Here is a 24690-nt window from a genome sequence, read left to right on the forward strand (position 1 = left end):
AGCTGGAAATTAAACAGATTTTACTTAATCCTCACATTGCTGACCGTAGAATACTAATCTAAAAGGGTAAAGGCTAAAGTTGGGCGTACCTAAAATAATCGCAATTACACAAAATATCCACCAAATATCTTTATCAGGGAACAGTGATATGCAATGAAGTACAGTGAAGTGCAGGCGTTGTGAATTTCCAGCAGGCACATCCTCAATTTCCAAAAAAATATTCACACCCAAAACAAAAAAAAAAAAGAAATAATAAAAAAAAAATCCATCACACACACACATTGAGTTCCAATAACATTTTATTGTACTTATCTCAAAATATTGGTTTCTGTGCCCATTACTTTGACCTTTGCCCTCGAGCCCTGGGTCAAAGGGCAAGGGTAACACATTTACAATCTGTGTGGACGAGGTAGGCGCTTGCAGCCCTGCCTGGTGTCCAGCTGAGACAGCGCTCGGGCCACCCTGCTGCAGAGATCACTAGGTGCAAAACCACAAAAGAAGAACATGCAAGAGTCACGAGTATAGACCCACTCTCAGGAAAATCTTTGAAATACAGAAATAGCCACGTCCTCAGCACACAGCTAAGCTCCATCTAATTATACAAATGCAAATGTGTACGCATACGTATGCGCACACATGCACACCCGTGCACGCGCACACACTTTAGTCTGAGTAAAAATTTATCAGGTATATTTCTGAAATATGCCAACATTTGATACAGCACGGAAAGTTAATGTATTCCATTTGGGGAGACCCATTTTTTTTAAAGTTAAATTAACTCAAATTTATATTTTATATTTCACAGCAATCTTCTTAAAACTGTCACTTCTACAAAAAAAGTGTGCTTTCAGTCGTGAAAATGCAAATGTACGCCTTTCAAATCATAAAATTCCCCAGAATCACCGGGGAGAAATAGAATTCTCTGTCAGTTGTCTTCTTATTAAAGTGATCAAATCTTAGGTATCAAAACAGTTCTCTGCAACATTAAATGTAACATTTATTTTATTTTTCCCACTCAAATTCACGTATAAACAATATTGGGAAGGTATAATGTAAATTTCCCATATTCTCTGTAAATATATATGTACATATAAATATTTTAAATGCAAGTATCCATTAATATTACAGCCGGCCAACGACTGATTCAAAACCACTTCTGACTCAGAACACAAAAACTCAAAACAAACAGAACAAAAAGGACTTGTGGTCAAAGTATCACAAACATATGACACAATATTACAATATGGCACACAACGTTCCTTCACTTCTTGAAAACCTGACTGGATTCTCTTTTTGCATTAATAGTACAACCACTAGCCACTGACGATGAACAGAAAGCCGTTTCAAAACTTTAATCAATGTGAAGTCAGCGGGTGAACAAATGAAAAAAATTCATTTGAATATTGGTTTTATTTGAGCATGCTCTGTATGTAGCACTACATTTTGACATCTCAAAATGAACTGGCCATTTTGGCGAGATCCACAACGATAGCTTAGAAACAAAAAAAAAAAACAAAAGAATAAAAGAAAAAGAAAAACCTTTAAAAATGTACAAAAATAGGCATCAAATCTAACAAGGTGAGCTTCATAATTTAGTACTGCATACTGTATTTGTGAAGGCTGAGCAATACTCATCCCTTCAGAAAGATGGGAGACAAACGACCTCTGGGTTGACAAGGAAGGCTGGCGAATCGGTCAGGAAAGGCCATTGCAACCTGAATCACAGTCTCAATGCAATTCCCATGACCGCTCTACCTGGGCGGGAACACTACCGCAGTACCCATCTGGAGACGAGCGGCACCGATTGGCTCCAACCATCTGTAACTCTGAACGAAACAGCCGATCAGCCTTAGCACTGGTCCCTCGCCTGTGCTGGACCGAACCAGGTTGTGATCCAGGACAAATCTGCCTGATTAAAATCATTGAGGAATGTGTTGCTCCACCCGGCCCCTCCCCCCTCTCAGTTTAATCCGAAAAACCACGAGCATAGTCACACTATGGCATCGTTCGCTTCCATTTGCATGCTGCAATGTTGTGTGCTGACTGTGACGACATCATTTAGAGATGTACATAAGCTCTATATAAGCTATTAACGTTTTTTTAAATATATATAATGAACTGTAGAGAAAGTGAAGTCTGTTTCCGAGGATATGCGGGCGAGAACAGGGGTGAATTGGAAATACTCCCGCCCCTTACCTTCCTCCATTTTTCTTTCCTAACAGAAGCGGACTCCCTGTCAATCAAGTAAAGAATTCCAAATGTGTTAAGGTCTTTACACTGCATTTTATCCAACAGATTGTTAAGAGAATATCCCACATCTCTGTAGAGTCTCTGTAGGCCTACCCACAATGTTGCTTGTGTTTCATCACTAGAGTAGACTCACACTGAGACCATATCCACAAAGCTCTACGCTGACCGGAATCCCTGCTCCCAAGTGAGTGTCCTTATTATTTTCTATAAACCTTGCGCACTTTGTATCTACCATCCTATAACGCACCAGCTATAGGCAAATCCAAGCGCTGGTAAAGCATGGTCGTCCTGCTGAAGAGAACTCAAACACTAAAGAAGGCTTCATACTGGAGAAGACCCTCTCTTTCCACCACTTCAACCCATTGTCGTTTCAACATAAGGAAATACAAAGGTTTCTTTGCCATATTACAACTATATACTTCATTGAATGAAACATAATTATCATTGTTTGACGATTTGTAACTGCATACACTGAGGTGTGATACTCATCCTCTGCTCACCTCTGTTAATCTTCCCAAACTTTAATCACCACTGTCCACTTCTACAAATCTTAAATATATGTATATCTTATATCTTATGTATGTGTATATATATACTTATATACACACGCACGTACATACATACACATATATATGTATGGTAGGTGTGTGGAAGGCGGGGAGGGTGAGAGCGCCCTCTGGGCCTCAGTCGGCGTAGTGCATGATGGACTCGACGTAGTTGCCCGGAAACAGCCCCGTGGTGCCGCTCATCACGCCTTCGTACCAGCCGTCGTCGTTCTTCTTGATCACGTAGATGATGGCGCCCTCCTGGAAGGACAGCTCGTCCTCCTTGTCCCTGGCGTAGTCGTAGATGGCCACCACTGAGGACGGGAGGGAAAGCGAGGGGTCAGGGAGGAGGAGGAGCGAGAACGGAAGGACGACAAGAGGAGAAACGCCGGAGGAGCTTACCTTTCTCGAGGTACGTGCGGGGCGCCCAGGGGGGGTCCTCCTCGGCGTAAGGGTCGCTGTACTCCACCACCGCTGACTCCTCGTCCTCGTACTCCTCCGGAGGGGGCGGAGGCGGGTGCGGCTCCTCAAACACCGCCTCCTCTGCGGGGGGCGGCGGAGGGGAGGCGTCCGAAACTGGGGAGGGGAGCAGGGAGCATTCGGAACGCATCTACAAACTACGGAAATGACAAACCACAGTCCTGGCACACACAAGTGACCGACCCTTGCTTGCATTCGACCGCCTAGCTCCATTCTCTACATACCAGAGCTTTAAAAAAAACCTGTCTGTTCTCGTTTTTAGCTTTCTAAGAACACCGACAGCCATCTCTGGACTCTGCTCTCTCACAGGGCAGGTGAAGTGCAAACAGTGCGTGAAGCAGTTAAAAGTGTGCCTCCCATAGCAGACCCTTCGCAGTGCGCCTGTGAAATAGGGGTGAAGGGGTGAAGCTGAAAGCCACTTACTGGTCTCCTGAACCCGAGCCACAAAGCCCGTCAGAGGGAGCTGGGGCGTGGCCTGCAGGACGGAGGGGGGAGGGGGAACGAGCGAGGCTGATCACGGTCAAACCAGGAGAGGGGAGGGGGAGAGGAGGAGGGAACAGGGAGGACAGCAGACAAGGAGACAAAAGCAGGAAAGTGGGTGAGACAATATAGGCGAGGAAGAGAAATGAAGGTAAAGAGAGAAGAGAGAGAACCCAGTTAGTTCAGTGGGCAGACGAACACCGTGTGAGAGCAGAAAGCGTGAATTCACAGTGACCCCAGTTAGTGAGGGCAGAGGGAGTGTGAGAGGGTTTGCAATGTTTTCATAACCCACCCCTTCAAACTACATTTCCCATACATTCAACGCAGTGCCATATTGGACAGCTACCTACACTTTATGGTACAACCATCCTATGTCCATTATGAGAAATCTGCTGTCACAAATCAGATTGCAGGAAGCCTTTGGCAGAAAAGTTAATTAAGTTTTCCCGATGAACTACCAGAGATTGAGTGTCTGGAATCAAGAATAGCAAATAAATAACCATCTTTTCTTCTGTTCACCAACTGTGGCATGCCAAATTGCAGTTGCAGTAGTGACAGGAGAGGAAAATTTCATAAACTCCATAATGGGCGGAGCTCCAACTCAATTTCTTATTTGCTTGAACCAAGCAAGATTTTGCACTCCACAGCAAAAGATGACCAATTCAAATCACTGAGTCAAAGATGGCTTATTGTAGCTCCACCCATTTTTAGCTTCATGACACTTACAACTATTGATGTGGTGCTCATTTCCCATTACTAGATGTAAGCATATCCCACCAGCTTCTCAACTGACAACGGAGCAGTCTAGCATGCGTCCAGCTCTGAAATGGGTGCATCTAGGGCTCAGCAATACATTGAATATTAGTATAATATTCAATATAGTTTAGTAGGGGATACGAAATGAAGCTACACTGGGAATATCGCGCTGTGATGATAATGTGTTTCTATGCGGTCAAATTAGTTTCTTGTCGATCTGGCCAGTTGACTGTGTAACCAGCAAACAAGTAGTAGATGTGTCTGTTGGGCAGACATGGAGGACTGGACCAATGAGACAGCCTTAGGCTGGGATCACACTAAAAGCAGAGCCATTGAAGAGTCCCCTTATCATTATTTATCTGTCTGCTGGAGGAAGGCCATTATGCTGCATCTAATCATACCTTCTCAGACCAGCACACAGTAAAGGAGCGGTATTGCCAGCGCCTGTTTGGGAGGCTTGGTTGTCCATGGATCATAGAGAGTTGTGGCATGCCTACTGTGTCTTCTGGGATGCCACTTCTATCCAAGTAATGGCTGGATTTCCCCTTGATGTGGGATTACTGTATTTCAGCATTGACATCACCTTAGACAGTACTGACAGGAGTGACTACTCAAAGCGGGTGGTGCATCTCCCAAATATCAAAATGAGGGTCTGAAGGCATAGAGGGGTAATCTCAGAGAGAGATTTCATTATAATAATCGATAATAAATGGGCCTCTGTGCCTTGTTGGCGATAACACACTTTTACATTCCAAAGAGAGTTCTCTACTCCATTACGATACATTGCTCAGGATATGTGGGTCTGCCAAGTAATGGAGAAAAGCCCTACTTCTGGTAGATATAAAAGTTTGTTTTCAAGTACAAGCTTTAACTCAAAGATCATGTTAAACATGCAGCGAGGCTCTCTGTAGGAATAATAGGCACTGTACTGTGCTCTGCATGTAAACTATGGCCATACCTTGGCTCTGGTTGTAGTAAGGTCCTCCATTGAGCTGATTCTGTGGAAAGTTGGGCTGGCCCGTGACAGAGGGGGGGCGGCGGTAAGGAAGGGACCCCCCAACTGTTGGCGGGTTGCTCCGGGAGACGGGCCGGTTCATGCTATAGAACTGAGGGGTTGTGCCTGAAAGGCAGTGAAAGAACGGTTAGACAGGTCATGGCCAGAATCAGAACGCCTTCTGAAAAGGCTCATGTGTTCCAGTGAACCAAACTGTGTGCTGGTGCTTCTTAACAAATATTAAATCTAGAGCAGGACCCAACCATGTTCCTGGAACTCTGCCATCCTGTAGGTTTTCATACCTCATTTCAACAGCTAGAGATTAGTAGTAGAATCAGTTTAGTACAGTTTAAATGAAATCCTACATGATGGTAGAGCTCCAGGAACAGGGCTGGGCAGCCCTGATCTAGAGAATGTTGTTCTAGAGTGCAAACTTCAGATTTACCAGAAAATCACATTGTGGCTAATCTCTTCAAGGGCTAGATTACTGTATTTTGTAAATTTATATGCCAGGTCCAGCTCAAAACTTTTAATACCAAATGATGAATATGCATTTTGAACATATAAGAACTTGCTCTCACACTCTTTACAGAGTCTTAACCTGTATAGCATTCATTTGAACTGAAAGGCATAGTACCGCATAAAAGGTATTCTGTGAAACCTTTATTAGAGCAGGTGAATTTCCTATTATCCCTTTACGATACTGCCAGCTAGCCTAATCCCCGTCAACATCAACCCACCCAGTCAATCCACCACAGTAAGTGCAATGTTTGCATGCAAGGCAGTGGGAAAATGTGTTATTGAGAATTCAGCACAAACACATGAACTGGACCCGAGAACTAGAATGACCCAAGCAAGCAGATGATCTCTACAGGCAGCACAAACAATGCACAGATGGCCGCATCAGATCCTGCCTCTCTTCCCTCAGTTACACATACAAACAGTACCCAGAACACAGTCACAACAGTCAATGGCTCCTAGCTCCATAGATATGATGAAATCCAATCACAAGGAAATTAACATGACCCATTTAATTTAGTCTCTGTAAATTCAGCCTCATAAGCTGCAAGCGTATACCGACAGATGAAAACCGGTGGCCAGAACAGAGCGGACGTGAGGACATTACACACCGTATCAGATCCCAAGGGAAACAGACGTCCGTTTACCAGTCAGGAAAGTTCACAGCACAGAAAAGAAACAATATTGTGAAAAGAGTTTGAGGACTATGCCACGTTAAAGCTTTACTGAATTAATTACATTTCAGAATACCCAACAAAAACTGTTTCATGGAGACAATCTGGACAGAAATGAAAATTGGAGAATTCAGTAAACACTGGATATGCTGCTTTGGCAACCACAAAAGTGCGTTATAAAGAAACACAGACCAGCGAATGCATTTATTTGCTTCTGAACAGATTACTGGTAATAGGTCTCTGCAACCTGCTTCCCTTGGGCCCAATGCAACATGGAATCTGTAGGCATGGAACTGCCATAATGCTAGAAAGTGAAAAAAATAAATAAAAACGACACCACAGGAACAGAGGTGATTACTGGGGTCATACGAGGAACGATGGAGAAAAGGAAGATGGAACACAGCATGGAATAAAGGTTCAGCCAGACATGTTAGCGGTCCAGAACTCGCACACGCTTCTGTCCGTGTATCCGGACAGGGCATGACAATGAGGCTCCGGGGGCAGCAGAGGGCTTGGACTCACCTGGCGCGGGGGTGGCAGTAGCGGTAGAGGAGGTGGCGGCAGCAGAGGGTGAGGGGGGCAGAGTGGAAAGGGGGGGGTTGGCAGGAGCCTGCTGGGCCTCAGTGGGAAGGGCTTGTGAAGGGTCTGGGGCTGGAGGAGGGGCTTTGGGTGGGGCAGAAGTGGTGGTGGAAGTAGAGGAAGCAGAGGAGAGGGGTGGAGCATGGTTGGGTTGGGCCGGAGGGGTACCTGCCACCCCAGTGGCAGAGGCTGAGGAGAGTGCAGAAAAAGAAGGCAGGAGGGAAGAGAGAAAGAGGGAACTAAAAGAAGGAAAAATTGGCTTGATATTTTGCCAGGGGAGGGTGTCAGCGGGGATCAATTAGGTAGCTGTTCTTAAGACAGAAGTAATTCACTTCTGGTAACAAGAAGACTCAGAAATTGTGGCTTTATCAAGCTTGGATTCTGCACCATTGTAGCCAGGTCCTGCTGTCCTATGCAGGGTCATTATGAACTATTCCAGAAGGTCACTAACCGCCTGGATGTAGGGCGTCTCTCCCTGTGTGGAGTGAGTGTACAATAGCTTTGACCCTACAATAAAGGAAAGTTCTGCTTCAGCTATTTAAGGACATTTCACAGGACTACAATGTCTGTGGAAGGCATGCATAGCACTGATAAACACAGCTGGCAATCTCCCAAGTGCCCAAACAACTAGGGCAGGACTTCAGGCCAACACCTACTTCTGCTGCTCTTGTGAGGGTCAGACTTTGTAATTCAGCAGGAAAATTGGCTTTCTATCATTGTCAACTGCAAGCGACAAACTTCTGTAACCGGTTGAATGATGTAGTTCATTAGCAAATTTAAACTGTCAGCAATTCAGAGTAGCGCAGAGAGGCAATTATCAAGCTAGACTGGGGGTACACCTTTTGGCATTCTAAAAATATAACTTGGGGTAAGTGAAGCTAATACTGTAGCTGCTATGAACTGAGTATCCTTCAGTAGCAACTCTGTCCTCTATTTTTATGTAAAATACCACCTATTCAAAAGGAAATTAATACCAGTTTAGTTAGCCAATATCACAAAAGCTAGTTTGGAAGTTGCTACGCAGTAGAAATGCTTCACCATCCTCAATCTTACAAGCCTGCAGGAAAACAGGACTTAATTCAGTGCTGGGTCAGGTAGGCCCTGTCGTTACCCGTTATCTGTACCCGCTGCCCAATATGTAATGCACATGTGCACGCAAATTTATGCTGCCTGATCTGTACCACACATAGTTAAATAATATTACATTTTACGACAAGATTGTTAGCTAGAGAATAGGACCATTTCATATATTTGTCCTAGGCTAGTAAGAAAGATGGAGAGATCGCTAGCTAGCTAGCTAGTGAGAGAGATTTCTAGCTAGCTATAGCCAGCTCTCTAGCGGTTTATAAAACTCAACAAGTGTTGGTGGAAATGTGACTGACTGATCTATCAAGCTAGTGAGGGCGATAAATAGAGAGATTGCTAGCTAGCTAGTGACAGAGATAGACATATCATCAGCTAGCTAGCGAGATGGCAACAAATAATAATTAACCGGAGCGACCATCTACTGAATAGCTTGCTGTGTGAATGAGGGGTATAGTTGTAAAGTGTAACAGTGTTGCACCTGCATGGTACGGATCGAGCAGGAGACTGACTGTGCAGCATGAGCATGACCCGCTTGCTTTACAACAGTTGGCAGAGGGGAATTTGAGGGTTCTCGGTTCTCTAAGGCAAGAAAACACACCAAGTAATTTCATAGCAATTTGTCATCCTGACCAACTGAAATTCGACTGCTTGGCCAGTCAATGCTGCCATTAATTCTTTTAAATTCGGCCAATTAGAATGTTTACCAGGTATTACCTACTGCAAACAGCAACCACACAGCTTATAATGGCAGTACCTAACGCCTCACGCTCACAGGCTAATACAGAGACTGTACTACTGGTCTGTACCACTGGTACAGCACAATATTTGGACTTCCCCTTTGCAAAATCCCCGGAGAGCATGCCCCATGATTGGAGAGGGTCTCCGTGGACCATCATTATGAATGCTCTGTGACATTACTCATAAATAAGTGGTAAAGGTGTTCAGATCTTTTGCGCCCTCTCCTGGTGCTGCACACCTCCGGAGCTTACTTCTTGGACCACATAAGAGCACACGGCGACATCCCTGAAGGCACAATATCCCACTTTGTTTTTCTCATCATCTCTTTTGACTGACAGCAATAGGTCACCTGGCAACCCGTTGGAACACTATCAATGTAATCGTGACTCTCTTAGTAAGGGTTACTGGAGGGGATGTATTCATATTCATGGGCTGAGAGCTAGGAGATGATGTCACACGTTTAGCATAAACATCTCACCAATATCAAAGGGAGGAAGCCAATCCCTATAGGTTGACTTGTGATGTGTTGGTTAACTTAATTTCAGAAAACTATCCATCCGATCAAGCTGTGCATCTTGTGCTTTTCCACCCTGTCATAACACCTATCAACCACAGTGCTTATTTCAATGCAGCATAGGAAATCTTTGGATCAAGATGAAAAAGCTAAATAACAGTGGTGGTCTATCAAACCTTCTTCAACGGTGCCAGTTTATGAAAAAACACACACTATCTGGTGACATACACCAATCACTAGAAGCACAATTTTGACATACACATTTGGGCGTTCTTTGGCAATTCTAGCTATTTATTTGACCGCTTTACTGGCCTTCATTCAGAGTGGGTTTACTTGGATTCATTGTTTTTTTTAATCAACCTGGTCACACAACATACCGTTTAATAGTGTTAAAACTCAAGGTTCTATCACTATAGAATACTTTACGATCCCACTGTTACTGCGACAACAGTTCCTTATTTTGTAGCACGAGGACACAACAGGCTTGGGGGTCCTCACCTTCTATGTGTTTTGGAAATCCACAGAAAGAGTCATGGTATAGTTGGTATCCTTATCACGGCCAGTGTCCAGCAAATAAAATCCATGATTTTAGTCCCAAAAATGTGCCAACTTGGAAAAACATTCCTAGAACATCTACTGATAACAGGAGTTCTCTGGAGGAATCACCATTATAGTCCATTTCTCCATAGCATTCACGTTCAGAGAACTGACAACACAGGAAAAGTTACAATCTGTGGTTTATATGGAATCTCTGGAACAAGATGAGCCCACCTACAAGGTTCTCTGACCAGTACTGGCCAAGCAGTCCTTCAGTATAGCCAATGGGACCTGTGCGTAAGCAATGATGTCTTAATCACAGTTTTGTCGGAGTACACATACTAATATCACCATATAGAAATGAACATTTATTTTGGTTTAAAATATTCAGACAGAAAAAATTCTGTAAAATGTCTTAACTCAATGTTAATAAAATGTTAATAGGTGCCTTGATCTGAATCACACCATGAATTTATTCTGATGTGATCTGGCCACCAGTTTTGCTTATAGACTAGATGTGATTTCAGTTTTGAGACACATGTTACAGTGCTGAAATAACATGCATCTATGATTATCAGTTAAAAGGGTTAGGGGTTCAAAAATCATTAAAAATGATTTTTTTTTAAACCACACTAAAATCATTTGGTGCACGGTAAAACTGTGAAGATACAAAAATAAAAACAAGGAGATCCAAAGAGAAAAGTGAAATTGGGATAAAAGTGGGGTAAAGTGGGAAAAATTAGTTGATCTTGAAGGTGTGGGACTAAATAACCTCTTCAGATATACATACTTAATAGAATAACTTAATTTTGCCCAGGGTGAACGTACAGTAGTAAACAAATTAAAAGACACACATCACCTTAAAAGTTAAACCAGTAATAAGCATGTTGCTGGTTAAGCCAGTTGCAGAACATAAAATAGGTATCCAAGTAGGCATCACACAGGTTGCTAGACATGGCATGTTTTACAACATCATAGTAGCAATGTATGACCGGGTTTATGACATCACACAGGCAGCCAGGCTTAACCTGCTTTATGACATCATACAGGTTGAGAGGTCCAGCCTGGTTTAGAGCACGCTCACTTTGCATACCATTCTGCATCCAACAGAAGAGCTGCACAGCAGGTGCAGTATCACAAATACAATTCCGCCAGCACAGTCACAGAGGCGCCGTGGCAACGGTGGAATAGGCCCGAGGGTAGGGGGACCCTTACCTGGGAAGGAGCTGGGCGGGGAGGGCGTCGGCACGGCGATGGGCACGCCGATGCTCCCGCTCCCGCTGTTCTCGCGGCTGCTGCTGCGGCTGCTGGGGTGGCTGCTGCCGCCGCTGCTCCCGCTGCTGGAAGGGGCAATGGCAGCCATGACACATCGCGCGGTCCAGGCTGCGTAGCATGCAACCTCACTACACTGCCTGTGCCGTAAAGGTGTTATTCTGACACTCCATATTCCCTGTACCACAACGCACACCACCACCAACAAATGTCAAAATGAACTGCCCTTCCTGGAAGTAGCTCAGATTGGCTGGAACACTACAGCATGTGACAGAATTATTATTATTATTATTTTTTTGCCATTTTGCTCCCATTTTCCCCAATTTAGTCGTTATACCAATTCCCCGTGTGAATCACGGTCCTGGTCTGTTGGTCTGGGGAGCCTCCTCCGATACATGTGGAGTCGCCAGCCGCTTCTTTTCACCTGACGGTGAGGAGTTTCACTGGAAGAGCGTAACGCATGCAGAGGTTCACGCTATCTCCCCCAGATCCCCTCCCTGCTGAACAGGCGCCCTGACCAACCAGTAGGAGTCGCTAATGCAACGATCAGGACTCATACCCTCACCGGCTTCCCACCCGCGAACACTGCCAATTGTACTACTCAGACAGCCCAGAATTATCATTTTTAAATAAGGTATGGAAAAAACTTTCCCTTCAGGATCCTCAATTTCTTGAACCATCCTTTCGCAGAGTGACTTAAACTGGTGCTGTGGCTAAATCTCAGAGCGGGTAATGCACAGCACAGTAAACAAAGGAAAACAAGCATAACAGCAGCATCAGTAACGCTAGTGAATGTACATTACAGGCAGCTCCATCCGAAGAAATCAAAATCTGAAGAAATCAAACAGCCATTTCTGCAGCAGTGCAGAGGTTAGGAGTAACTGGTGCATATTTATAACGGGGCCGCACAGACGTGAACTCAGTTCACGGGGCTTATGGAGATCTGCGGAGTAGACAGATCCTCGCAGGAGAACGCACTGAGCATGCCAATAACAACCTTGAGCGCACGCTTCATTACGCTCATCTTTAGCGCTGACGCTACCGCACCGGTCACGCGGTCAGAAACCCCACCTAGAGCGCAAGACGCCAAAAAGAGCGCGTAAGAGAAAAGTGAGAGAGAAGGAATTTATTAGTGAAGGCTGCAAGAACGGAGGTCGTTACTCAGCAGAGAGGGAGGGGCGGGGAGGCACGGGGGCCTCTGAAATACGGCCCAGAGAGGCAATGCCAAGTGGCACCCAGAAAACAAGCCAGGCGAGAGACAAAAAAACCACAGAGTCATGGGACAGAGGGATGAGGTGGGATGAGGGTGGAAACAATGATGTCACACAGTGAAGGGGGGGGGACCGCACGGTCGACTTACTGCGGCCCCCTTCGACCGTCAACAAATAGCAGAGCAAAGGAGGAATGGGAAAACAGCTATGTGAAAACTCATTTTATACGTTGTGTGTGCTGCATTGTCGGTGAGAGCAGGTGTCCCCAGTGGATTTGTTCTCTTGAAGACTCTTCTCCGTGCTCCGTACTCAGGTCTTGTCTGTTCCACGCTTTGAGCAGGCTGCTGTGCGATATTCCTCCACGTGCTCGGTGTGTGAAAACTGGCAACCGCACGCTTCTCCCCATCTAAGCTCCACATTAAAGGGGGATATTCAGGGCAGGTGCGATGCTCCACGCACACACCGCAGGTATTCACAGCTGGATACGCAGTTCTCCCGAAAACTCTGATCTGTGCTTTTCTCCTCCGGGTACAGGGAAGAAGTGGTGAGCACCACCGATGGGTGGAACAACTTATTTCACTGGGAGTCTCTGCAGCCGCCTCAGACAGGTCTGTGAATCAAGCGGCTTTCTAGGTGGAGCGCTTCTTCGAGTCTTGTTCGCCGCGCGTTCTTGTAAGCCGCGCCGGAGAAGCTCCAGTAAATGCCTATGTAAATACAAACTGCAGTGTTTCCTGGCTTTCAGAGGAAATCTGAAACCGTTTCATAAAAGCGAAACATCTAAAAGCAGTCCCAGGAGTCTTCGCTGCGGGCCTTCGCAGCCGCGGGCCCACCGCTTCTGCGCAAACTCGCCTCGCCTCGCTTTCTTTCGTTTCTTCTTGCGGCAGATGAAATTATTTCCCACCACGGGGGGGGGGTTCGGGGGAGGCGGTCGGCGAGTGCGTTAGTGTGAGGAACACAGAGTTGCGTTAGGATGTTAGTCTGGCGGCCGGTTCGCTTCGTGACTTATATGACAGAGCAGCGATGGCTGTTGGGTTGGTCGATGGATCCCGTGGGGGGGTGTGCGGCCGGGGACAGAGGTGTGTCGGGAGAGGCGCGGCGCGGCTTCGCTGGGGCGGGAGAGAGCCGAGCCGAGCCGCGCCGCGGGCTAGCGTGCGGGTACCTGTACGTGCGGTTCCTCTGGTTAACCGACGCAGCGCGCGCGGGGCTCTGCTGTGCGGGCCCGGCGCTGCGCGTGGGGCTGGGGACATAGTCGTTAGGGACCACCGGGGGGCGCACTGGCTCGAGGGTCCTATAGGGTGAGTGCCTCCTGTGGGGAGTGGGGAGCGGGGGGTGGGGGGGGATGAGGTACGACAGCATTTTTAAAACATTCACGTGATGAACGACTAAAATGAAAATAAACAGAATGTGGAAGGAAACACGGCTACTATTCTAATACCCAAAAAACAACATAAATGAAGAAGCAGGTGGCATCGTCGAGGGCTCTCGTTAGCTTTAAAAAACACCTGGAGCCTCGGTCTCTGCATCCATCTGTGGACTGGGATGACGGAACCTGATGGCTGAAAATGCAGGCAAGCCCCCCGTCCCACCCCCCCCCCTTACTGAAATGAGTGCTGAGTGATATATACAAGTTATACAAGTTAATTAATCAATTATTTAATTTTACCATTCCGATTTTGTCGTTCGATATTTCTCCTGCAAGACATTCATGTGTCATGTTATGTGCTATGTGGTTATGTTTGTACATCACCTCAGAAACAACTAGCTTAATGCAAAGTAAGCAATTACCATTAATGTTTCTGAGGAAACAATCTGAGGAATTGTTCATGTATAATGTATAATTATATCACTTTGTCTAAAAGTTAATACTGTTCATTACAAATGAACAGACCGGAAGTAGTAACGACAGAGGAAGCAGTCAGGAGGAGGAAGATCAAAAAAAATATTCTTGAAGAATAATGTTTCATGGAACAGTATGATATAAAATTTTTACTGCTTCCCTTTTTACCAGGTCTTAACCAATGCTTAGCATCATTCAAAGCTTAAATATGGCTTTTTATGTTGCAGTGAAAAATGTATACTGTGTAATTCCTTTGAGCTTTTTTCAAAACTTGAAACTGAAAACTTGGATTTTTTCAAAAATCAATTGTAAATCGATAAGCATCGACATGCATAAAAACATTATTGATCGCTCAGCATTGCTACTAATACACCCAACCCCTCCCCCATCAGGCCCAAGACACAATATAACGAAAGTTCTACATGCAAACTGTAGTAATTCAGCAGACATCATTACTGACAGCATCAAGCAGGGGGAAGGGGAAGGGGGGAGGAGGAGAGGATCACAAATTGGCAGGCAAAAAAATTCAGACACAATAAACACCAATGGCAATTCCTCTCTGCAGTGTCAATGCATTCTGTGAGTGTTGTAAATGCCCTTTTTATGGCACTGAATGCTGCATTCAACAGTAGAACAGCCATTTTACACATTCCTTTAAAACCGCCAGTCGGGCAGGAGGCTGGTACAATAATACTGTGTAAATACTCACTATAAAGATAACTACATGTAGCAGCGTTATCAAAATATTTGAAATGAATGACCAGGTAGGTTTTCTCTCATTTCTCTGTGCAATTAAACATATAACTGTACCTTTTTTAAATTAAAAAAACAACTGTGCAAATTGTAAAAACCTGGAAAGAACTACATTGAATAACAGTTCAATTAAACTGACACATAATTACACTTAAATTATAGTATACGTATATCAATTGGGGCATTTTGTGTTGAGCTATTTAATGGATGTACAGAATGACTGTTCAGTGCTGGAAGGAAAAAAAACAAGATACAGATACGCATACAGTTTCTAGGTAAGGGCATCGAAGGAAACCCACTCCATATCAAAATTTTACATTTAATTCAAAAGTGCATGCACTCAATTTAACAGCCTTGGAGTTTCTAGAGTCGCTAGTCATATACAGACTGAGAAGAGGTACACAAATCACACCAAATAAGTCAAAGGGTTAGACTGAAATGAGCCTCATGTAGGATAAGTGGAACTCGGCTACAATATAATTAATTAGACCAAACTGAAGACTCAGTCTGCCACACAAACCAACTAGAGTGCAAAGACTGGATGCAATAATGATCCTGCTCTGCCCAGCCAGAAGAATACTTCTCTCTCTCCAAATAATTCTCTGTATGGCTCTTGTTCTCTCACATATATTGTATCATACAATAATATATTTATTGCACAGTAAGACCAGGAGGATACATTTCCAAATTAAAATATTGCCCGCTGACTCTGACACTTTGAGATGTGGAAGCTCTCTCTCCCTCTCTCGATTTAAGATCCATTTTTTACGTCTTCTGTTGAGCTGGGCACTTCGTGATGGGGAAGACAAAACACTCGTTTTGTCAGCCATATTTTACCATACTTTAAATCACAGGGTGAAACTCATGAGGAGGCATTAAATGACCTCGCCTAGACCATTTTATTAAGATGCTTAAAATGTCTACCTTGCAATGGGACCTGAAAGTGATGATGGCTGGATGCCTTTTTCCCCTTATCTCTCCATTTGAAATCACCGAACCCTGTGCAGGCTGCAGCTGATCCATGTGGATTTGTACACTCTCACACCCAGATGCCAGTGACTGTTTTCACACGTGATTCTGTGGCCACCGTACACAGGTTGTCAGACATGAACACCATGAACGGCTGGGGCAAACTGGCCATAAATACGCTATGTGTAAGCCCATCTGAAGCGCAGCAGGGTCAGAAATAGAAATTGGAGGCCATATGCTGTGGGTCATAACAAAATACAGTAGCAATCTGAAAGCTAAATGATCAGAACCATGCATGCTATAGCAGTGGTTCAATGCACAGTTTCAGACATTTTTATAAATTGGGAAATAAAATGCTTGGCCTCTTTATATTAAGTGCAAATCCAAGTGATGCAAATTTTTTATTTGTATTACCTTTGGGGTATAGCCTATATAAATTGGAAAGGTTGATGGTTGCTATGGACCAATACATTCAGCTATTGATCTGGATGCAGAATTCTGATGGTGAATTTGATCCATGTATTTATTTTATTTAATTAATTAATTAATTTTTTATTTTTTACAAAAGTATAGACACCTATGAGGGACATGGTCGGACATCATGATACTAAATTCAGTGACAATTAGTCTTGCTTAACTTGACAGAATCCTCCCCAATTTTTCTTCTTGAAAAAACCTAAAACATAATGAACCATTTGCATTTAAATAATGACACCAGACATGTTGTATTCATTTCATCAATGTCAACAATCATGTCACATCTGTTGTTACTGGCCCCCAGTCACTGGTGCATGGAGGCATATTCAATCATTCACTGTATTTATCATTTGAAGGTATTAAGGATGAAATTAATGATTGTGGTATATGGATCATGCTGCCTGGCAAGATTTGAATGAATTTTGAACATAAAATCACAATAAGATCTGAGATAATAACCAAAAAAACCATGCTTTTCACAGTCCAGATCCACAAGCACAGAGCTGTTCAAAAACACAATGCAAAAGCAATATGAATTAATAATGATACATGCTGCACATAAAGACATGTGCACACACACACACAGACTGTACACATAACACACACAGAACAAACTAGAAGTCTGGTGTTCTGCCAACTAAACTAGAAGCCTAGTGGTCTGTCAATAAAATCATGTATTTTAGGTCTCTGAATAAAACAAACTTATTGTTTTAACTTTAATTGTTTAGAAATAGGCCCTCTAAATAGAGATATTACGATAGACACCCCACTTGATTACATGCACTTCTGAGCATCTTCATAATGCAGTAATCCCCTAAATAACTAATCTTAATTATGTTCGCGAAAAGCAAACATGGAAGGGAGAAGGTTTATATGCAAGGACAATAACTGCATGTCCCTTGGTGATACGAGCCCAGTCTGAACAGTTGTGGTGAACACGTCTGTCACGTTTAGATTTGAAATTAAAATTAACATTTGAACATGTAAATTTGTTTTACCATATGTCCACTCTGGGAACTCTAACATGTTTTGCATTTCAAAACATTCTCTCCTGCTTCAGAATGACCCTTTTTTTTATCCCCGCTGGTGCACAGCCAATCAGCTATTGAATTTCAAAAACTGCCACAGCTGATTAATGTTCTGCAGCAAGGCATGATGATGCATGGAAAACAAGCGCCACTACCAGTTGGGCCAGAATCCTCTTGCGCGGTGGAAAACCATTCAACAGCTAGTGCTCACATACCTGATAATTCTAGGCACTTATGCTCAAACCAAACATGTTTTTTTTTTTAAATGTAAATGCAAGTAATCACCTCTAACCAAGTGGACCATCTTGCGTTTTTTGACAAATAATCTCTAAGACGCATGCTAATGCGGGCTCCCGAACACAACTGTTTCTCATGATGTTTTTATCACAGTGCAGCCTGTCTCGTTCCCAAGATTGCATAGATAGAATGAGAATGTTGTGATCATCACTATACAATAAAGGTTGAATTATTACAAATGATCTAGAGTGTTTTTACGGTAAGACGTGATAGTTGATAAATTTTTGTTTTCAGGTCACCCTTACAAATGATAATGTTCTCAGTCAATTTACCTACAGTAAATAAGGGTTAACCAAGCCTGCTTTCAGTTTTGCTGCTATCCATCAACAATTTCTGTAAAACATTGAACTGGAGCTACCTTTGCCTTCGCGTCCTTCTAGCACCCCCTTGTGGAAATAGCACGCATAAGCAGAGGCGCCTAAACACATCCTATACATTTTATGGCAGATTCAATAAATATGCAAATTTAGCAATAAATATGCAAATATAATCAAATCAGTTTTGTAATGCAATATGCTATTTAAATTTTTTTTGGGTTGGTCGACAGCCCTGACAGCAGTGACTCGGATTTGAAATCAAATTAAAGAACGGGGCACACACAAACATCGAAATCCATGTCTCGCATTATTCATGCTCACCTCCCTGGTCTCCCCGCTCACATTCGCTAACACTGCGCACAGGCACGCATACAAACACGATCGGGCCACGATACCGGCCCCCTTACATACCCAATGGTTCCCTTCCCCGACACAGGAGGGCTCGGGGGCTTCTGGGTGGGCGGGGTGGTGCGGGGAAGACCGCCCATCTTCATGTTCTGCGCGCTGACCTATAGGAGACAGCAGGTGGGCGGAGTCAAACGCAGCGTGCGAAATGGGCAGAGCAAGCAGGGCTGACCAGGAAGCGGGAGGGTTTTTACATTAATGGTTTTTTCATGTGATGGGGAGCACGTGGAAAACAAAAACCAAGGTGTACCCCCTGATGGAGGAACAAAACTATAAGGACAAGCAGACACACAACCATAACACCAAGAGTAAAAAGCTCCCTGGCTGAGCCCCTATCAAATACAATACCCCACACACGTTCTTCCTGCCACTCGGTTCAGTCAGCTTCAGCTTTTGGCTGTGAATGGTCCACTAGTTCCCTATGTAGTGGACTAACTAGGCCCTACTAGGTTAGTTACTAGGGTGGCAGCAGTTTCCTAGAAATCGGCCTACCTTACTCAGTCCACTACATAGGGAACTGGTGGACCATTTCAGAAACAGCTTTTGAGTTACTCTCCTCTACTAAACATCAGTCCTTACACTGTGACAGGAAGTGACCGGTGCCATGTGTCACCCGGAAAAAGTCACATAAGCCTATGGTTCTGTACTTACAGGAAAAAGGTCTGGTCCAGTACCCAGACCAATAGTTTCTTAGATTCCAACCAGCATTTGAGACGATTGGTCTCCATTTTGCCTGCTTGCTCGATGTGCTTCCTTACATGCTGTGCCTCCACCATTGTAGCAGTCACTTTTCTTCACAGAAGTCACACTTCCTACGCAAAATTGCACGTCAGCTGTTTCTCTCCGCTCCCTCCATTTTACGACCGTCTCCCGCAATCGCTTCATCTCAATCTCTCCATTTCTCTGCCTTTCTCTCCTATACCCCACACATCGACACCTTCCTCTCTGCTGTCCCTCTTCATCCCTCCATCCTATACCCACCCATCCCTATTCTCCACCTCTGCCTCTCCATCTCTCTACCACCCCCCATCCCTCATTAAATACTCCCTGTCAATCATCGCCTCTCTCGCCGTGTTGCTGCAGCTGTGAGGTCACAAAGTACTCAGGCCTCCAGCTGTTCATTTAGCAAACACAATTATGAGTGACGGTAACAAGGAAAAAAATTCCTCCACACTAAGAAAGCTGCGACCGACCACAGCAGGAACATTTAGATTCTGTTTACGCACGGAAACACACAGACAGGCACAAGCACACACACACACACACACACATGCATGCATGCATGGCGTGCACGAGCATGCAGACGCGCACTGAAAAATTCAAATAATTTTCTTCTAAGGTAAACCAAAAAGGGGAGCACAGTACAAACACAGGATACATAGAATATACAGTAGCATGATGGGGGAGGAAAGCTGAATGATATCTTTTGGTGCACTGCTCAGGATATTGTAGGGATTACCAGGTTTCTTGACATTCCTAAAATTTGAAGCAAAAGTACCAAACTCAGCTTTTGTATTAAAGAAAATCAACACTGTACTTCACCATGTCAGCCAATTTACAAAAGCACTTGGAGCATGAAATCCATTTTAGCCTCGTTTAAACAAATGAATTTAATCCAGCAGAAGAGTTTGTTTGGACCTACCAAGTATGCATAGACTGATATTTGTGGAACAGGCCTTGTTACAATCTTAGTGGGTCCAACTAGACAACAATCTTGCAAGGCTTTAGTGTAGGCTGAAATATTGCACCCACTGATCTGTGAAAATCAAAACAAGGAGTATGGTTGCTATTGAACATCTTTTCTGAACATGCTTCAACCGCTGACTGACTGAAAAACGCATGAAAAGATATCATTACGTATTATATTCAGACTGAACCAATTATAACAGTCCCAGTAAATTCCTTACCTTGAACCTAAGTAACCACTTAACACAAAAAAGAAGTAAGCAAAGGAGGCAAAGAAAAACAGCATTAGTAGACAACAAATATTTTAGAAAGATAATCATCATGACAGTATAAATCATTTTCAATAAACGTACGTTCAATAAGCCATCTAAATGTACAGGTTAAGAAGAATTAAGCCAATTCAGATGCTGAAAAGTCTGCAAATGGCTTCCACCCCACATAAATAGATAATATAACTAGCATGCTATATGTTAGTATGTTAGTGACAGTGCTGTACTCGACATGACTGCTAACTACACGCTGAGGCTCAGAAAATGCTGTAATAGCTTTTCAGAGATGCGTGGTACTTTAGTAGCGATACGCTAACACTATGAGGTTGCTGGTTCCAGAAATGCAGCAGTCTAAGACACACAGCTGCTGTCTCCTACACACAAATACAAAGTCTTATGCAAATTTCACAAATTTTAATTCTAATTTTGCCTGGAGAAAAAGGGATGCGGTTTCACAAGGAGACTTCATAGATCAAAATAACCTAATTACATTTATTCATACGCATTTGGATTACAGCTGGGTATCTGTGTTTGTTTTTGGCTCTCTACCAACCTTATTGGCTATGGAAGTTCCAGTTCTCAAGACAACACAAGGCGCTTGCAAGGACTGTAGCACGTTGCTAACAGGATTAGTGCAGGATAAAGGCGGGAGTACTAAACCAATACACGAGAATACTTATGGCTTAACTCACAACCACCATGAGACGATCTGTCATTTACATTTGTGCAACAAGATAAAGAAAATGCTCCAATCCTTTTTTTTGTGAAACAGACATTCAGCACACACTCATGACCCACAAAACTGGGCCGCATGTAATTATGTATTCGTCATCACTGGGTGGCCCTTTTCAAGTAAAAAATCCTAGAAAGTTTCCTTTTTACATGACGCTTCTCATGAAAGTAGGGGCTTATTCCAGTGTCCTATGGGAGGCATATGGCACTGATTAGACACTTGGTGGTGCTATAACACTGAACTGAATTTCAGTTGTGTCCTGAATTCATTATGTTCAGTAAAAAATCATTAGTATATTGCAGGGGCCTCCAACTTGCAACAGAGGGAACCATTTTTGCCAGTGGGTTTTGCCAAGATCAGTGGGTTCTCCATAATTGTGCATGTTTCATAAGATACTTAATTGTTTAATCCTCATGAACCATCAGTCCTACAGAAACACAGTTTGGTATGTGTAGTCCCTGGAGCATTTGCCGATCATTAGAGCATTTACAGTAGTATTAGGTCCAATTACTCTCCTCTGACAGCATCCTATAAGAGAATGTCACTCTGATGGTAAGGATCAATATGAGTAAGGCTTACATTCAACAGGGCTGGCTGCACTCAAGTCTGGCTGTGTTCAAACAGCTGAATTTAATTATCAATTAAATTTGGTTATTTGGTTGACTAAGTTACCAGTGGGGTAATAACTTTTTCAAGTGTGTTTGATAACTTTTTTAAATTAAATAAATGAAAATATTTTCAAATATTTTTTGCATTTACTCAGTTTCCCTTTATCTAAATAATTTTTATTATGAAGATCTGAAACCATTTAGTGTGACAAATATGCAATAATGTCTAAAATAATATTTTGTCTGAATAACTGAATCCATTTAATGGCACAAATACAAAATAATATAATGAATCATGAAGGAGGAAAATACTTCTTCACGGCACTGTACCACTATAACTGTTAGCACTTAACTAGAACCAGAAAGAACCTTCTTGCCCTATTAGGGATGTCCAGTTCAAGCAGCTGGATGTTCACCATACAATAGTTTCTCCATGGCACCTTACAGTAAATAAAACTCCTTAAATGTAACCTTTAGATGTGAAGGAAATAACACCATTAAAAGTTTAAGAAAATGGGGGAAGACATTTGAAGAGGGTTTAAGAACAAGTTGAAAGATATATGAAAGAAAAAACATACATTTTAATGTCAAATTATGAATACTTTGAATGTTTTTTAGGTTTAGAACATTATTATTTTAAATATTCAAACAGTAATTTGAAAATTACTGTAAATTATGACTGTATAAATAGCAAGCATTAACAACAATAATGCACACAAGCACAAAAGTAGTCCTCCTTTCTCTGAGGTACACCCTGCCTTGCATTTTACCCAAAACTGAATCTGTGTCCCCCTCGCCATCCCAACACAGACCCGTCTATGCACACAGTCTCGGTACTGTTCCTTCCAGGCATACTGCCAGTCACTCACCTTAACCCCGTGACCAATGTCATCCAGCACGTTGTAGTCGACCGGCTTGCGAATGTAGCGGACCGGCCTCTCTGGATTGGCTGGAGCAATGATCTTGTGCGTGCGGGAGGTGTTCTTATTGGTGGTCAAGATGCCAATCTCCCGCCTGGCCACCTTCTCTTTGTGAATGTCCACCGTCTGAGAATCAGAGATTGGGGTGAATGGGTAAGGGGGGAAGCAAGAGGGGTGAGCACCTTGGAGTAAGAGTATGTTTCAACAGAGTCCAGCAAACATGCTCAAGGATACAACAAACAATAATGCCTACTACAGAAATTGCAGGTATTACAGAGAAATTCCAGTGACCTCATAATGGTCAATACTACAAGAGTAACACTGTCTCAAATGCATCGAAACAGGGTAGCAACAGAAGATGAGTTGATGCTTTTGAATCAGCTGCGCTTAGTCCATGCGTGCAGGGCTGAACCGGGCAGGTACGGGTGATTCAGACGTGTCGGCTGCTCACCTGTGAAATGTGGTTGATGGAGGACTCCATGCGCCGAAGCTGGGAGGCCTGAATGTCCAGCATCTGCAGGACATTGTTGGCCAAGGTGTTGATCAGGTAGGCTACGCTGGCCAGGGACTGAGTGGTGTAGTTTTTGGTTTCTTCGAGGGCGTTGTGCTTGTCCACCGACTGTGGAAGACAAAGTGGGGGGGCGGGGGGACAGAAACATCAGTTAGAAGGACAAACATAAGGCTGGTTTGGAATTGGTACTCAATCTCTTTCCAAGTGATGGGTCATTTATGAATCGTTTTATCAAACGAGTCTTCGATTCTCGCAAAAGATCCATTCACTTGCCTATTTACTGTTATGGATATAACTATTTTTACGTCACCAAACAATGCTCTTTGTCCACTTGCTTGAATGATTTGAGTGACGTACACAAAGGCAATGCACACTTGATACGTTCTGTTATATGGAGAGCTATAAGTAAGTCCCCATCAATATAAATAAGCTGCAGCTCATGGATCTGAAATCATAGAAGTCAAAAGAACGAAATGAGTCCAAGTGGTTACTCAGGTTCAGGTAAGGATTTTACTGGGACTGTTACAATTGGTTAAGTCTAAGGAGTCTGAAGACTCAAACAAACAAAATAAGCTGAGATTTAAATGAACAAAATGAGCCAGAAGACACAAAAGAACAAGCAAAATAACAACTTGAAACAACAAAACGTCACTGTTGGAGAGTAATAATGATGCCCAGATGAAAAACTCTCTGAAACCCGTCTGCTAGCTTATATCTACCACACTGTTGACCCTTTGATCATTGGGATAATCATGAAAAAATGCATGTTAATATGCATCAAAAATTCAAATACATTCCAGACAAGCATATGGACGGTTCACTGTAAATGTGAAAAACAACAGCCATTATGTCTTTCAGCATTCATCACATTCTACTGTTGCAAATATTACTCTATAAATAGGAAGTGAAAAATGTGTGGTTTGCATCATTTTAAATCTGAGGGCCAAGAAAATTTTGTTGAACTCTTGACTATATGCATACAGTAGACCAAATATCAAATTACGACACTGATCCTATACACCGATCAGCCACAACATTAAAACCACCTACCTAATATTGTGTAGGTCCCCCTCGTGCCGCCAAAACAGCTCTGACCCGTTGAGGCATGGACTTCAGTTCTGAAGGTGTCCTCTGGTATATTTGGATTTATGTAGGCCTATATATTTGTATGTACTGTATATTTGTATCTGATATTTTGTATCTACTGTAAATTTGTATCTGATTGTGTTACTTTGTTGTCTTTGA

At 43.3% G+C, this 24690-nt stretch overlaps 1 protein-coding gene across 29 annotated transcripts in view; it reads right to left on the bottom strand.

Annotated features, from left to right (window-relative positions):
- Nucleotides 1-281: 281 nt before the first annotated feature.
- Nucleotides 282-24690, bottom strand: part of LOC135250787 (abl interactor 2-like) — a 30797-nt gene continuing 6388 nt past the window's right edge. Inside the window, exons 2-13 of one of the 29 annotated variants that reach the window (XM_064327467.1) lie at nt 23386-23553; nt 22884-23060; nt 20626-20643; nt 18725-18822; nt 13795-13941; nt 11368-11489; nt 7221-7466; nt 5470-5631; nt 3699-3785; nt 3198-3371; nt 3013-3109; nt 282-477 (exon numbers count right to left, since the gene is read on the bottom strand). In XM_064327467.1, the coding sequence (XP_064183537.1) occupies nt 390-477; nt 3013-3109; nt 3198-3371; nt 3699-3785; nt 5470-5631; nt 7221-7466; nt 11368-11489; nt 13795-13941; nt 18725-18822; nt 20626-20643; nt 22884-23060; nt 23386-23553 (1584 nt within the window). In that variant the 3' untranslated portion in view covers nt 282-389. Of the gene's footprint in view, nt 3110-3197; nt 3372-3698; nt 3786-5469; nt 5632-7220; nt 7467-11367; nt 11493-13794; nt 13942-18724; nt 18823-20625; nt 20644-22883; nt 23061-23385; nt 23554-24690 lie in introns of all 29 variants that reach the window. The other 28 variants (XM_064327466.1, XM_064327474.1, XM_064327470.1 and 25 more) reach the window with 28 other exon arrangements.

Source organism: Anguilla rostrata, chromosome 3 (assembly GCF_018555375.3).
Source record: "Anguilla rostrata isolate EN2019 chromosome 3, ASM1855537v3, whole genome shotgun sequence".
In the NCBI taxonomy this organism is placed as follows: domain Eukaryota; kingdom Metazoa; phylum Chordata; class Actinopteri; order Anguilliformes; family Anguillidae; genus Anguilla; species Anguilla rostrata.